General features: G+C 54.0%; 1 protein-coding gene across 6 annotated transcripts in view; it reads right to left on the bottom strand.

Annotated features, from left to right (window-relative positions):
• Window positions 1-15,994, bottom strand: part of IQSEC3 (IQ motif and Sec7 domain ArfGEF 3) — a 102,495-nt gene that overhangs the window by 20,627 nt on the left and 65,874 nt on the right. For all 6 annotated transcript variants that reach the window (XM_059403833.1, XM_059403834.1, XM_059403836.1 and 3 more), the window contains exons 5-7: window positions 14,626-14,787; window positions 1,000-1,122; window positions 338-504 (exon numbers count right to left, since the gene is read on the bottom strand). In XM_059403833.1, the coding sequence (XP_059259816.1) occupies window positions 338-504; window positions 1,000-1,122; window positions 14,626-14,787 (452 nt within the window). The remainder of the gene's footprint in view (window positions 1-337; window positions 505-999; window positions 1,123-14,625; window positions 14,788-15,994) is intronic.

Here is a 15,994-nt window from a genome sequence, read left to right as displayed (position 1 = left end):
AAGACCTAAATGTCATTGTATGTTGTGCAGGCTGGTATACCTCGGCACTGGCTGTGGTGCCCGCACCTAGAGGTCAGCCCATGGAGGGCGTTCCGTGGAGGACAAGGGGTACCCGCCCAAGGTCTAGGATGGTGGCAATGGCTCCTGTAAACTGACCAGATGCCTGGCACTCAAGCAGCCTTCCCAGATTGCTATGTGTGACCAAGACCAGATAGCAGCGTCCCCGTGCCCTTGGCTGCTGGGGTGACCATCTCCAGTGGAATCAGGCTCACAGAATTAAGGCTGAACAGACGGGGGTCCGAGCTGTGGCCTCACCCCTGCTCCCCCTCCTCCTCACCTCGCAGGTTTCGGATAAAGTCCTCCAGCATCATCTTGCGGTCAGGCTTGATGTTGGGGCTGTACATGTCGGTGTTGAGGAGGATGATGGCGAAGGCAAGAATGAAGATGGTGTCGGGGTTGTGGAATTGTTGCACCACCTCGGGGTTGCACATGCAATAGCGCTGGCTGTCGGGGGGACATGGAGCGGGTTGCCCAGTTACATCCTCTCCCCCCAACCCCTCATCCCCCGGTCCCTGAACTCCAGAGACTGGGGGCTGTTGGGGCCGTAAGCTGGTTCCCCAAGGGCATCCGGTCCGTAATGGTGGTTAGCTTCCCTCTAGACTGGTCCTCTTCTCCACTGAGAGGACGGGGCAGGTGTCGCACACCCGTGGAGCCCATCACCTTGCACAGAAGCAGGATGAGGGAGAAACCCGCAGTCCACTTGGGGAGCCCAGCGCTACTCCAGCCTAACGACCTCAAGGGCTGAGGGCTCCTGTCCCTTTTCTTCCCTTCCCTCCATCCCACGCAGCCCACCACCCCCGCTGCCTCACCAGAAGGGCTTCTCCCCAGCCCTGCACTAACCGCTGCCCCCCCCTCCCCAGTATCTCCGGTCCCACGTGCCCCCAGGCATGTGTTCTGAGGGCTGGGGGAGGGGAGGGAGGCTACAGAAGGGGGTCCTACCTGAAGGCCTCTATGAGCCGCTCCACCTTCTGGGCCTCCCCTTGCACGCGGATGTGAGCCTGGAACTTCCGCAGGGCCTCGTCCAGCTCCATGCTGGAGAAGTCCATCTCGTCCACCACGCAGCTGGGGGCGGGGGAGGGGTGGAGGGGTCTTGAGGAGAGGTGGGCCCCTGAACCTCCCTCAACCCAAGGAAACTGAGGAGCAGTGTGCAAGGTGCAATTCCCTATCCCGCTGGACAACCCGCCCTGCTGGGGGCGGGCCTGGGGTCCCAGTGACCAATCAGGAAGGGCCTTCTAGGCCAAATACCCCCCCCCCCCCCCCCCCCCCCCCCCCCCCCCCCGTCCTGGGGGCTTTCCTTTGAAAACCCCCAGAGGGCAGCTGGTGGTGGAAGCCTCTGGGTCTAGCCCTGGGAGAGGTCACTCTTGATTTCTCAGCAGCATGTTACCTCTTCCCTAGGTCCTCCCCAGGTGGCAGGTGAGCCCTGAGAGCAGCATCATGGGACCCATATCCACGTGTCCCCCAGCCCAACACAGTCAGGAGTTAGAGATCGTGCATGATTGACCCAGACCACGAGGCTGGTCGGAGGAGGTAAACCGGTGGGTGCGGACTGGCAGCGAGGGGACCAGGAGCTAGAGCCCGGGAGGCAAGGGCAGCGTGGGGACAGGGATGGAGACAGTGAGAGACGCAGAGGATACAGAGTCTGGTGAGAAAGACAGGGAGGACAAAGACATAGAGACAGAGAAGGCAAGAGAGACAGAAAAAGTGGGGCAAGGAGGTGAACAGGGAAGCAAGAAAGACCCACAAAACAGGGAAGAGACAGAGACAGAACAAGAGACAGAATTGGGGAGAGACAGAGAAAGAGACAGACAGACAAAGAGGAAGGAGAGGAGAGAGGCAGAAAGTAACAGGACATGGAGGTGGAGAACACCACGGACTGGACAGGGTGGCCCGGGTGTGTGGGGGGAGTGGGCTGCACAAGCTCATCTCTGCCCCTACCAGACGTGTGGAGACCACCAGGGAGGGTGGTGTGCCCCAGGCTGGCCAAACCCAGAGGACCCCAGGCTGGCCCCTGGTGCCCCGGCCAGGCGCCCAGCTGCTGCCCAGGACTTGCCCCGTCAGTCTGTCCATCCCACTGCTGCGGGGCCTCTGAGGCCCTCTGTGGCGTCTTTCCCAGAGCCTCTGTGCCTTCTGTCCCACTGCTCTGCGGGGGTGGGTGCCTCAGGCCTCTGAGGGGGTGGGAGGCCCCAGGCACCATGGCAGGGGGCGAGGGCAGCTGAAGGAAGCAGTGGAGCAGCTGGGAGAAAGTGGGATCTGCTCGGCCAAGCACGATGGCCTAGTTTCCCGGCCTTCACTCAGGTGACCGGCAGCCTGCTCACTGGCTCGCTCGGGGCTGCGGCTGAAAGCTCCAGTAATGAGCCCAGAGCCCCAGACTCAGCCAGGTGGAAATGCCAGCCGCAGACTGGGAGTGCGGAGTAAATCTGCCACAGGCCACCAGGGAGGCAGGGCGGGGAGGGGATGGGTGATGGGGTGGGGGAGGGGGAGGGCATGATGGGGAGGACCTTGTGAGAGGTCACCTGGGCCGTGGGGTGGGGAGTCTACACCCCAGGTCCTCGAGGGCCCCTTGTAAGAATTGTGAGATGGCTTGGTAAAATGCAGACCCCTGAGGCCTATCCCAGATCTACAGACTAGAATATGCAGAGGCGAAACCTGGCAATCAGCATTTTCCCCAAGCTCTCCAGGCAATTCTTAAAAACCTGAAAAGCCATGGCTGAGAGCTGAGGGCCAGGGTAGGAGCGGGTCCAGCCTGTGTGGAGGCTTTTTGGAAAAGGCGAATCCAGAAACTTATGGGCCACCAGACAGCAGCGCCCGGGGGCACACAGATCCCCCGTCAGGCTGTCAGAGGCTCCTTTTGCAGGGTGGTGGTGAGGGGGCAATGGAAGGAGGAAGAGACAGATGCAGAGCCCCCTACACACACACACACACACACACACATACACACGCACACACGCACACGCATGTGCGCACTTATTTCGCGCCTTCCTCCCGGGAGGACTGCCACCATGGGGCATCAATGTTCGATGGGCTGATGGTGTCCTGGGGCTCTCAGATCCCGAGGGGAAAAAAAATCTCAGTGTGTTCTGCCAAACCCCAGATGGCAGGGAAGAAGCTGTTCTGAGTGGTGGTAGGGTATTACCATCCCTGAGAAGACAAATGCCTTCCTCTCTGGAGACTCGGGGTCCAAGCCAGGTAAGCGCTCAGGACTGCCCCCACTCTCTAAGAAAGACCCAGAAGCAGAGACGGCCACAGTCAACAGCAGCATTCCTGGGGGGCGTTGGAATACAGAGTGGGCAATGACGGGCTGCTTTGCTCCCTCGCCCCAGGGGACCACCGGGGGTCTTCCTGGTGGGGACTGTGCCGCCCGGGGCAGCTGGCAAGGCCAGGCTGTGCTCTCTCCTGACAAGCCTGCCCCAGTGGATCCTCACCTCAGACGCCTCGGCCATCCTGCAATCACCCAAACCTTCGTCCTTCCACTCAGCATGATGCTTTTTTCTCTCCCGAAGGGCCAGCTCAGCTTTGCATGGAGACCTCCTCTCCCTCTCCTCTTCTCTCCCTCTTTCCCACGGTTTCTCTTATTTTGCTGGGTCCACCGTAAAATCACCCCTTCCCCATCCTTCTTTGCCACCCTGGAATCTTTGTGGGGTGCAGACTGTTTGACAGTTTTCCAAACCCATCCTACTGTGTCCACCCAGCAGGTGTCCACCCATGACTGTCTCTCCTCTTAGAGGATCTTTAAGGTCAAAACCATCACACATTTCTGCGTGGTCTTGTCTGGCGTATAATCTCCCCGTTTTGCAGAAGGCAGAACTGAGACCACAAAGGGGCTTGCCCCATGCTTCCTGCTCCTGTGAGGCCTCTTCCCCCAGCAGGACCTCTCCACTCTAAGGGGAGGGTCCAAGACCAGTGGGGGACACGGCCTCTGCACTAACATTTACTAAAGACTGTTCTTAGCTCAGAGCTCTGGCTTGAGCACCTGAGGGCTGGTGGTGCTAATTTTTAAGTGGAGTCCAGATGGGGTGGACTCAGAGGCAGGAGGAGAGATTGAGACGGCCAGTTAAGACCCATTCAGTCTGAGATGGTCTTGCCGGTAGTACCAACTTAGTGTCTACTAAATCATCCCCCTTAGTACCCCGAGCCTTGTCTTTCCTATTTCACGAATTAGGACCCTGCCTTGACTCTTCTTTGCCTCTCGTCACTACCCCTTCTCTCTACTCTTCTTTGGAGCCAAAATTCTAGAAGGTGTCCCTACCCATACTGTCTGTACTTCCTCAATCCCATTCACTTTTCAACCCACTCCAGCCAAGCATCTACCCCAGCATTCCATTAAAACTTCTGTCAAGGCCACGCTGGCTGCCTCGTTGCTGAGTCCAATGGCACCAGCTTCTCATCCCACCAGCCTCTTGGTGGCACGGACACGGTTCATCGTTCCCTTCTTGAAACACTCCTCTCTCCCACTCTCTTCACACCACCCTCCCCTGGGTTGACTCTTTCATCTCTGGGGGTGCCCCTCCTCCATCCAGAGCCTCCCTCCCTTGGCCTCCAGCTTAGGGCCGGCCACTAGTCTCGCTTCTCCCTCTTAACACCTCTGTTGAGGTGGCCTCATCCATCACTGTGGCTCTGAACGTCCCCTGCCACCACTCGTACGTGTGTATCTCTTGTGATGAATTCCCCCTTTCCATGTTATTATTCATCACTAACTAGTTAATTTTCTTTTTGGTTGATTTGTATTGTTAATAAAAGACAACATTGCTGAATCCAGAGGGGCCAAGTAAACAATCAACTGTGCGTTTGATCGAAGCCAACCAACTTCTGAGTTCTCACTGTTGACCTCATGGGGGTGCTCTGGTCTGAATGGCAGTCAGAGTGGTCTGGGCACACTCACAAGCCCACAGGCTGCGCTGGCATGTCTCGCAAGGAAGTCACCCTGCGCACACGGCATGTTTCAGTGGCTATTTAATATTTCAGCTTGTTCCCGGTAAATATTTGATAATACCTGGTTTGAGGGATTCTTCAGATCAAATGTTCCCGACCCCAGCATCTCCCTTCCCAAACTGAAAATATGCACATGTTTATTTGGTATAATTTCACAAATTACCCTAGAGAGCTTGAAGCACAAACAAATTCATATGCTAAGAGGGAGGGTTCTGAAATCTCAGCCGCTATGGAGGCTGTTCCTTGGATCAGCAACCCCCTACCACAACAGCGCACCTGCCAGGCCACGCCTCCCCGCCCCACCTACTTCTCCCTTCCGTGGCCACTGCTTGAGCTCAGGGTCTCAACATTTCTCCCCAGGACTGTGCCTGCGATGGCCTCCTAACCAGTCTCCCTGCCTCTAAGTCATGTTCCAGTACAATCCTTCAAGGACACCCATTTAGTCCTGTCACTCACTCCTCTGCTTCTACTTTTTTCCCAAGGCTTCCCACATCCGTAGTCTGAAGCCCCAGTTTCTGGGCCAAGCAAACCCCAACTTCTACCCAGCTTCTCCTGACCCTTCCATATATTGGCTTCCCCTCCGCAGTCTGGGTCTCAAGCCTGACACTTTTGTACATGCTGTCCTTCTTCCTGCTGCCCAGCCCCAACCTCAACGTCCCTGGTGAGCTATCCATCTCTCCAGGACCTCCCGGACAGTCCTCTGTCGACCGCCGCGGTTGTCCCTTGTGCCATAACATTTATCTGCCTGTCTTCGCACCCGGCTCTGCGCTCCTTCCAGCAGAGGCCTCTCACTCTCTGCATGCCTGGCATGCATGTGAATTCAATAACCGTTTCTGGGATGAATGAATGCGTGAGTGAGAGACCAGCTGGGCGAATGAATGGGACCTGGAGCGTGTGCTCAGCTAGGGAGGGAGACCAGTGGCCTGAGCCTCTGGGAGCTCTGCCCAGTGGCTCAGGATTGCTGGGCCTGCTTTGCCAAGATCATCGAGAGCTGCCCCCTAGACGGGGCAGAGCTGCCTAGGAAACGGCCCTGTGGATGCCAGACCGCAGGCAGTCAGGCAGTGTGGCAGGCACAGGCTTCCCACTGCCTTCAGCCGCACGCACGAGCAAGTGAGTGACAAGAAGCCGGGCAAACTGGTGCCCATTAAGCCGCTTCCAGCAGGGCCTGCCTGCACCTGCCCAGGGTGGGGCCTCCGATCAGCGAGTGAGTGGATCATGAAGAGTTGGAGCTTCTACTCGGGCCTCTCTCCCTCTCTTTCCTGTGCAAGCCCCTTCCAGGGGCTGTGGGGAGCAGAAGCACAGATGTTCCCTGCATCTGTATAAACAGGTACAGCCTTGCAGAAAATGGTTTGTTAATACTGATCTGTGCGTGGAAGCGGTTTGTGTTGCAAGGAGGTGAAGCATCGTACACGACTGTGAGCAAAATGAATTTCGTCATCTCAACTTTTTTTTATTTCTTTTACGATAGCAAGACTGTGTCTGGCAGACAAAGGAACTGACTGGGAGCTGAAAATAGGTAATGATAGCAGCAGGGATTTTTAATTGGCCAGAAGAGACAGCAGAGATCTGGAAGGTGAGGCTCGGGCTGAGCTCAGAAGAGGTGCGAGAGTGCAGCGCCCACCGACAGCAGGGGGGGCCCTGGTGCTCGAGGCGGGGACTGAGTCCAGGCTCCAGGATTAGGATGGAAGATGAAACCGCCCACTGCCATGGGATGTAGGAACCTTGGTTTTATTTCTGCAGTTCTTGGCTCATACAATTCAATTAAAAATATCCCCATCCGCCAGAGAGTTATTTTTGTGAGGCAGAACTCATAACATGCTCAACAAAGGTCAAGGCTTTTTGGAAAAGTGTGATGTGGCTCAGAAAATAGAACAGAGGGAAGCTGACGCAGGAGGACCTGCCAGCATCCCTGGTGACGACATGGGGACAAAGAGAGTCTCATCTGGGAGGTCCTCAAAAGGGATGGCTGCCGGTCACACGTTGGGGACTCAGGAACCAAAAGAACGAAGTCGAAACTACCCGAATGAACTCAAAGCCAGTGTGGATGCCTGGAGGGGACTCTCCCTTCACTGGGCCGGCCAGCATTCCCGCTTGCCAGGGATTCTCCAACTTGAGTGTGCCTCCGAACCACCCGGCTGGCTTGTGAACCCACTGTTGCTGCCCCCGGAGTTCTGACTCCGTGGGTCTGGGGTGGAGTCTGAGAATTGATATCTCTAACAGTTTTCCAGGGGCTGCTGCTGCTGCTGCTGTTCCGGGGACCCCACTTTGAGAACCACTGCTCCAGGGTATTAAGAATGGGCAGCATGGGAAGTCAGGCCTTTGGTGTCAGACACCCTCGAGGCTGAATCTTGCTTCCATCATTGAGCCTCTCAGTTCAGGTCACCTAGACTCTCCATGCCTCATTTTTCTCCACCTATAGAATGGAGCTGACTCCTAGGACCTCTAGTGGACGGGTGGTTCTGAGTTTTAAAAGCGACTGTGTATGTAAAGCTACATAACAAAGCTTCAGAGATGACGGTTTTCATTATGTACCTGGACACCCAATCTGAATTGACATATGAAGTGAGTAAGTGAATTTGAAGTCCCTTCTAGCATAGGGATTGAGACCTTTTCCATCATCAGCAGTTAACTCTGCCTGAAATTTCACCTCTAGATGTTCATTCACTAACTCTTGAAAATATCCACCTATTGGGGAGAGAGGAAACTTGATCCAGCTCAGACCCGAGATGTATGGATCCATTTCTCAGTTTTGCTTTCTTCTTGAATGAGCAGAGCCAACAAACATGGGTCAAGGGATGTAGGAGTACCCGATTTTGTTCAATTTGCCACTAGCTAGGGGACTAGTCATTTCTTCTCTCTGGTCCTCTCTTCCTGCTTGGGTGAAATGAGAGGGCTGGACAAGCAGGCCATGTAAGGGGCCTTCCTGCACTGCATTTCACAACTGAGGTCATCTGGACCACACCTGCCTTGAGATGAGGCAGAGAGGAAGGATGGTGTCGGGCTCTGGGCTCAGGTTGTAGACCCATTCTGCCTGCCTTCAGATCTCAGCCATTGGTTAGCTCTGTGACTGTGGGCAAGTTACCTACCCTCTCTGTTCCTTGGTTCCTTCATTTGGCACAGATTAATAGCACTCACCTAATAGAGCTGCTGAGAAGATGGGATGAGATTTTCAACGTATGGGTCTTGGCCCAGTGCCAACTGGCACACAGTGAATGCATGATATATGTGAGCTGTCACTGTTACATCTCACAGCCTACTCACTCACAGCTGACCCTCCTACAAGCCCCAGAGTACTGTAATCCTAGGAAGCCCCTTCCCTAGAATCCTACTCCCTAGAAATCCCACTTAAAAGAGTGGCCAGGTGAAGGCACACCTGAATGTCACACAGGGACTGAGAGAACATTCCAGAGCTAGGGCCCAAAATATCATGAAGGGACTAGGTGGTAGATCTTTGTGTGAAAGTCCAACTTATACACTAATGTGACCAAGCCAAAGGGAATCTCAATATTGGACTTGTTCGCCCCACACTTAAAGTCCAAAGATCTCTACACACAGGAGCAAGTGGGTCTAAAACGTTCATTACTCTTTATTGTTAAGGAAAATCTCTTGTCTGTGTGTGTACGTGTGTAATGGTGGGGGGGGGGAGATCAGGGGAAAGGGCACTGGAGAGGTGAGGGGTCAAGGCCATAAACCTAAAGCCTTCTCTTTTAGAAGAGACCCCCTTCCACAGAGCTGGAACAAATAATCCTAAAATTTATGGAACCAGAAAAGATCCCAAATAGCCAAAAGAATGTTGAAAAAGAAAACCAAAGCTGGGGGCATCACAATGCCGGACTTCAAGCTCTATTACAAAGCTGTTATCATCAAGACAGTATGGTACTGGCACAAAAACAGATAATACATCAGTGGAACAGAACAGAGAGCCCAGAAATGGACCCTCAACTCGATGGTCAACTAATATTTGAGAAAGTGGGAAAGAATATCCAATGGAAAAAAGAGTCTCTTCGACACAGGGTGTTGGGAAAATTGGACAGCCACATGCAGAAGAATGAAACTGGGCCATTTCCTTACACCACACACAAAAATAGACTAAAAATGGATGAAAGACCTAAACGTGAGTCAAGAATCCATCAAAATCCTAGAGGAGAACACAAGCAGCAACCGCTTTGACCTCAGCCACAGCAACTTCTTGATAGACATATCTCCAAAGGCAAGGGAAACAAAAGCAAAAATGAACTATTGGGACTTCATCAAGGTAAAAAGCTTTTGCACAGCAAAGGAAACAGTCAACAAAACCAAAAGATAACCGAAAGAATGGGAGAAGATATTCACAAATGTCTTAACAGATAAAGGGCTAGCATCCAAAATCTAAAAAGAACTTAGCAAACTCAACACCCAAAGAAAAATAATCCAATCAAGAAATGGGCAGAGGACATGAACAGACATTTCTCCAAAGAAGACATACAAATGGCCAACAGACACATGAAAAAATGCTCAACGTCATGTGACATCAGGGAAATAGAAATCAAAACCACAATGAGATGTCACCTCACACTGGTCAGAATGGTTCATGTTAACAAGTCAGGAAATGACAGATGTTGGCGAGATTGTGGAGAAAGGGGAACCCTCCTACACTGTTGGCGGGAATGCAAGCTGGTGCAGCTGCTCTGGAAAACAGTGTGGAGGTTCCTCTAAAAGTTAAAAATAGAGCTCCCATATGACCCAGCTATTGTACTACTACCCAAAGATACAAATATAGTGACCCAAAGAGGCACCTGCACCCCAATGTTTATAGCAGCAATGTTCACAACAGCCAAAGTGTGTAAAGAGCTCAGATGTCCACCAACAGATGAACAGATAAAGATGTGGTATAAATAAATAAACACACACACACACAATGGAATATTACTCATCTATCAAAAAAATGAAATCTCGTCATTTGCAATGATGTGGATGGAACTAGAGGGTATTATGCTAAGTGAAATAAGTCAATCAGAGAAAGACAATAATATGATTTCATTCATATGTGGAATCTAAGAAACAAAACAGATCACTGAGGAAGGAAAGAAAAAATAAAATGAGGAAATCAGAAGGGAGAAAAACCATAAGAGACTCTTAATCTCAGGAAACAAACTGGGGGCTGCTGGAGGGGTGCTGGGTGGGGGGATGGGGTAATTGGGTGATGGGCAGTAAGGAGGGCACATGATGTAGTGAGCACTGGGTGTCATATGTGACTGATGAATCACTGAGCTCTATCTCCAAAACGAATAATACACCATATGTTAATTAACTTAATTTAAATAAAATACAATTAAATTAAAAGAAAAAAGAAGGACCCTGTCCTTCTATCCTGCTGGGTGGTGGCAGTGTCAAGTTTTTAAAGCAGTGGAAATAAACACAGAGTCTATCCTGGCCTGCCCTGGGCCTCTTCCCACCCTCCTGCAGACCTATAAGGGCCAGCCTGGGCCCCAGCCTGCTCTCTCCTTCCTGGTGGAATTCCCCAGAAACAAAGTAACCATTCTGAGGTTACCCATGGCAGAGTGGGCAAGACATTCTCAAATAATTTCTTCCTAACCACGAAAGGCTAGCACCTCCCAGCCTGTTGAGTTGGACAGGCAATCTGTCTTCATTTCTGAATGTCCCCTCAGAAGAACAAATCTGTTACACTCTGGCCAACACATTTCCAAGGAAATGAAATAATGCGATCTGACTAAAATGTCAAATTCTAATATTGAACAAGAAACGGAGTAGACGCAGCGAGAGAAGGAACATCCAGGAAACCCTTCTGGCAATTCAGCCCAAAAGCTGCCCTCCGTGCACTTCCACGGAAATGACAGATACCCACACCCGCCATGCACCTGTGATTCCCCTCAGAAAAGATCACCCAGCCCAGAAAAGAGCCTGCTCACAGCCAGCATGGAACGCTCCCCCCTCCACCGGCCTTCAAACTGCTGAGGCGAACATTTCAGAAGGGAAATAGAGCAGAGCCAGATTTCCCAGCCATGTGAAAACTGAGAGGGAGAAGCTTCCAGCGCCCCAGGATCCTAACCCCAGCTGATGTCTGGCTCCTTAGGCCAGGCCGCCAGGGCCCTTCTCTTCTCAGCACCAGAGAAGATTTCCTTAGAGTGCAGGATGGCCCCCAAATGAGCTCCTCTCCCTCCCTAGCAAGCTCCAGCAATTTCTTGCTGTCTGGGGAGTGGACCTGATCTCCAACCAGACCTAAGGCGTCTGAGGGATCCCCCCACCGGGCCGGGGCCAGGCTAGGGAGGCGTCTACCGCCCTGTTCTTCCAAGTGAGAAAGATAATAATGGAAATAGCTAATATTTGTAAAGAACTGACTTAGCCTCAGTCACTGACGTAAGCACTTTACATGCATTTTAAAACTGTAATTTGCATGACGTGGGTCCTATTGTCCCCATTTGACAAGTGAGGCAACAGGCCCTTTTCTCCTTTATAAAAACCAAACCCTTCCCAGGTAAACAGTGGAATGGACATGGCCTCTGGAGCTCAGGATGCCTCCTACTAATTCAATACACCCTGATTCAATACATTTCTTCTTGGAACGGATCTGCTATGGAATCAGGGCACTGAGGGACGAAGAGATCAGCTTCCTAGAGCAGCAAGGGCCCGATTCCGGAGGCGACGTCACGGCGTAGGCCAGCAGCTGAGGTGGATTCTGCTTGGCCCCTTCTATCTTCCTTTTCTCCACAGGCCCGTAGGTGGTAGGGGTTGGGGTCCCGCCCCATCCCCTCCTAGAAGCTTCCACCCTCTCCCCTTCCTGCCCAGCTACATCTCGAAGAGTGCAGTGGCCGGGGCTGTCTCAGTCTCCAAGGGGATGGGTGATTTATGTCCTTTTATTCAGCAAGCAGCTTTGTACAGAACGGACGAGACATGCTGAATGTCACCAGGCGGGGGCAGGGATGCTGTGCAGAATCCCAATGAAGCCTTTTCGGCCTGGGCAAAATGGCACTGGTGACTTTGTTATTGTGTGTGTTCTCTGGTGGGCGTAAGGAAGAGGCAGCAGATGCCCAGAGGTGGCGGGAGAGCTGGCTTGAGTGGCCGGGAACCCCCCCCCCTCCCGGAACCCCAGCATCTGGCTCCCCTGTGAGTGCCTGCCCCCTTCCTGCCTCCCATCTCCCACGGACACCCTACAGGAGACAAGCCAGGCAGGCGGAAACTCGGACTTGGGTGAAGAGGTTCCCTTCGGTGCTGTTTCCGTGCGGAGGCTGGGTGTGCCGGCAAATAAAGCACAAGGGTCCGAGGCACCCACAGCGGCGGAGGGGGCTCAGCTCCGCACTCCACTCTCCTGACACCCCTAGGCCTGCGGGAGGTTCCCTGTCTCCCTTTCCGCCCTCCTCTGCTCATCTCTCCCACTGACACCAGGGTTTGTGAGTTCCCCTGAGGCCACGGCCACGCCTGCTCCTCCCTGCCCCCATCCTGTACTCCCAGGGATGCCCAGCACAGCCTCATTCCCAGCCTGGAGCAGGCACTGCGTGTTTGTGGCAGGAACTGTGAGCTCCCGGCTCTGGAGCCCCCAGGCTGCTCTGGGATGCCCCGGTGGCCTGACAAAGCATGGCCTTGGCCTTTAGGGCGAACGATTCTGCAACCATCCCAGTGTGAGAAAATGACACCGAGGAATACGTAAGATCTCAGAGTCACAGGAGTTGAAGGGATTTTGGAGATCGCACCGCCCGACCCTCTTGCTCCCTTTTCTGGTAAGGAAACCGAGGCCCAGAGGAGGCCTCCCAGCACGAGAGGAGCAGAGCCAGGGTTCAGAGCAGGCCCTGTCAGGAGCAGCTCTGTCTTGCCACCACACTGCCCCCTCATCCCTAGCCTGCTCCCCACCTCAGCTGCCAGCCTGGTCCCAGGCTCCCAGCGGCGCCCCTCCCCACGGGGGCTGCCTGTCTCCAGCCCACACACTCGGTCTCCCAGGGAGGATGGCAATTAGTTAGCATTGTGCTGCCGGGCGCCCGCACCACCGGGGCTGCCGGAAAACTGCGCGTTCCCAGTGTGCCAGGTCACCGTGGACCTAGCAGGTCAGAATTTCAGGGCCAGGCCATAGGGCGACTGGGGAGGGCAGAGGAGACAGTCAGTCAGGGCTGGGAGTGAAGCAGGAAGCCCCCCGAGCAGAGAGACAAAGCAGGGTCCCCCAGGGCCACAGGGAGCCAGGAGAATGAAGCATTGAGGAGAGCACACCCCCATTCACCCTCCCACGGAAACAGGGTGGTGGGGGGGGGGCAGGAGTGGAACGGGGACAAAAGCAGATGAAAAGGCCAGAGAGAAGAGCTAGATGGAGGGAAAGCCTGTGCGAAAGGAGACAGAGAAAACTTGATCTTTCTCCTCTTTGTATCATTTCCTCAGGGCATCCCTTCAGGGCACCCTACCCAGCAGGGCTGATGCTGAGGAGAAGTGGGGGGGTGGCGAGGGAGAGGGAGAAGAAAGGAGGAGGAAGGAAGCAAACTTATCCGTTCATTTTCCTCTGCAAGACCCTCAGAGCATCTTAAGCACTAGTGGGGGAGGGTCTGATTGTCCAAATAGGGGGGGACTGAGTTCTGTCAACTAAGGGGCAGCCTGGGATTTCAAGGTCCCTCAGATGTGTCCAAGCCCCTGCTCTTCGGACTGTACTCAGTTAGACTGAGTGGATTCAGGAGCGTGACAGGGATTCTAAAGGACCATGGGACGACCCCTCATAATCCAGCCCCCTCCAGTCCACGGGCAGGGAACTGCAGGCCCCCAGGGCAGGGACTTGTCCAAAGACACAGCACCAAGACCACTGCATAAACAGAAGCCAGGTCTCCGAGCTCCCGCTCCAGGCACAGTGACAATCTTGCCAGTCAGGCTGCTCCCAAACCCTCGGGCAGGAGACCCCTGTCCCTCCTACAACAGCCCCTTGCTGCTCCAAGAGCAAGACGAAAGGGAGAGATTGTTTCAGAACCCCCGAGAAACACGTCTGCTGACTTCCCAGGGAGAGGCTTCCGACAGCATGATGACCTTCAAGAAGGGGGTCTGGAGCAAACTTTATGGGGCCTCACCCTCTCTCTCTGCCAGGGGCAAGGTGGCTTCGAGGCCCCAAGGATGCCACCCCAGACCTGGGGGCTCTCACCTGCCCACGCCTCCACGTGAACAGAGCCAAGAGCACTAGCGAAGCCAAGCCCACATCCTGCCCACATCTGTTGATCTTGGTGGTAAACGTATGTTTATGGAATCACTGTATTTTCTTGCTCTAAAACCCATCTAACTCCCTTCTCCTGACTTGTGTTTGCCTCCACCAATATGAAACTGAACCCACATGGGGAGCAAGCCAGCCAGTGGGGGCTCAGGGGCTGGGCAGACGGCAGCAAGGGGTGGGCTGAGGGTCTGTTCACCAGGCAGAGATAGTCCCCGTGTAGACCCAGTCCTCCTCTCTGGCCCCACAGGGTAGCAGGGAGGGAGGCCTTTTCGTCTCCTTCAACCATTTCTATACCCCTGGCGCCTTCAGTGGGACCCAGCCCGGAGCCCGCTCAGTAAATGCAGGACCCCAGGAGGGGGAAACAGAGGCTGGTCAAGATACAGCGACGGGCCCAGACTCCAGGGGTCCTGTTCCCTCCCCTGTGTCCTGTGGGACCCCGGGCCATGCGTGGGGAGAGGGGCACTCACTCCAGCACATCGCGGTTGAACTGCTTCTTGCTGTTGCCTAGGAACTCCCCGATCATTTGCCGGCTGAGGCCCTTACGCTGGAGCAGGAAGTGGGCCACTCCGATGGGGGTGTCTGGGATGAAGCCTCGGGAGATCAGGAACTGGATGCCTTTGTCTGGGTTTCTGGGGGTGGGAGTGGAGGTGGGAAGAAGAAGTAGAGAGTGAGCCAAGGCTATCCACGACTTCCTTCCTCCCTTTCTTCCAGCCCAGGGAAGCTACAGAAGTGCCTGGACGTTTCTGGGAAGACTTCCATCGAAAAGCCAGGATTCCTTCTGCTGCAGACGGGCTCCTTGTCCCAGGGGCTTCACCTAGGAACCTTGTCTTCCTGAACACCCCCACCCCCCACCCCAAAACACACACAGGAATGAAGATTGCATGGGGAGAGAAGGAGTTAGAGAGGTCTGGCAGACGAAGAGAATTCCAGAGCAAGTGGAGAGGTTTCTTTTTGTCTTCCCTGAAAGGCCCGGAGGCTTGCCACGAAGGCCCTTCCACCCTGTCTGTGTTCTGTCGTCTGTATGCAGTACTCGCCCCAGAAGCAGGGCTCTGGGGAGCAGAGGGGAGCTCTCCTACCGCACTGGCCACAGGGACACAAGAATCCTGCTCTCCATCATTCACTTTCTCAGGCTCTGGTCTCTACGTGTGGATGTGGGTGCTGTGTTTTTAGGCATATGTGCTCACAGTATGGCCTGCAAATCCATACTGTTCCCTGAACTGTATCTGACTGGTTCAGGAGAAGCTAAGTACAGAAACAGAGGGCAAGCGTTTAGAACCTTTTATAGCACTCTGACATTTTCGGGATAACCAAGCATGTGATTGTTTTTCTAGCAACTCATTTTTATCGCATTTCACAAAAGTATCAGCCACCACTTGGTGGGTGAAAACCCAGACTGGTCCTTTACTACAGAGAGTTTGAGAACCACTGTCTTGAGGGATCCCAGGGTCTGCGTGAGTGTGAGCGCACAACTTGCCTTACTTGTGTGAGCCTGCTTCTTTTCTGTAAAATGGCATAATAGATATTGTTAGGAAGTTTGCAGATGTTTTATGTAAGGTGAGCCGGGAACAGTAGCTGTTCCTCCCTGGAATAGAAGTTTCTGGAGACCAGGGCATGTGTCCTGCTCATCTCCATGGTCAACGTGCCCGGCATTCAATAAGTAACAGTTGAGTGAATAAGTGAAGGGACACGTGGCTGGGAGAGATGTTCAATCTCCTGGCTCGGGGCTCTGAAGGAAGGGGTGAACGGAGGGTGGAGATGGGGTTTCCACGGGAGGGGTGCGTGTACACTGCTGGCCCCGGCTCTCTACATTCTAGTTGCAAGGACAGTTCTGGCTGG

This window comes from Mustela nigripes, chromosome 6 (assembly GCF_022355385.1).
Source record: "Mustela nigripes isolate SB6536 chromosome 6, MUSNIG.SB6536, whole genome shotgun sequence".
Taxonomy (NCBI): domain Eukaryota; kingdom Metazoa; phylum Chordata; class Mammalia; order Carnivora; family Mustelidae; genus Mustela; species Mustela nigripes.
This window is presented reverse-complemented; position numbering and strand designations above follow the sequence as displayed.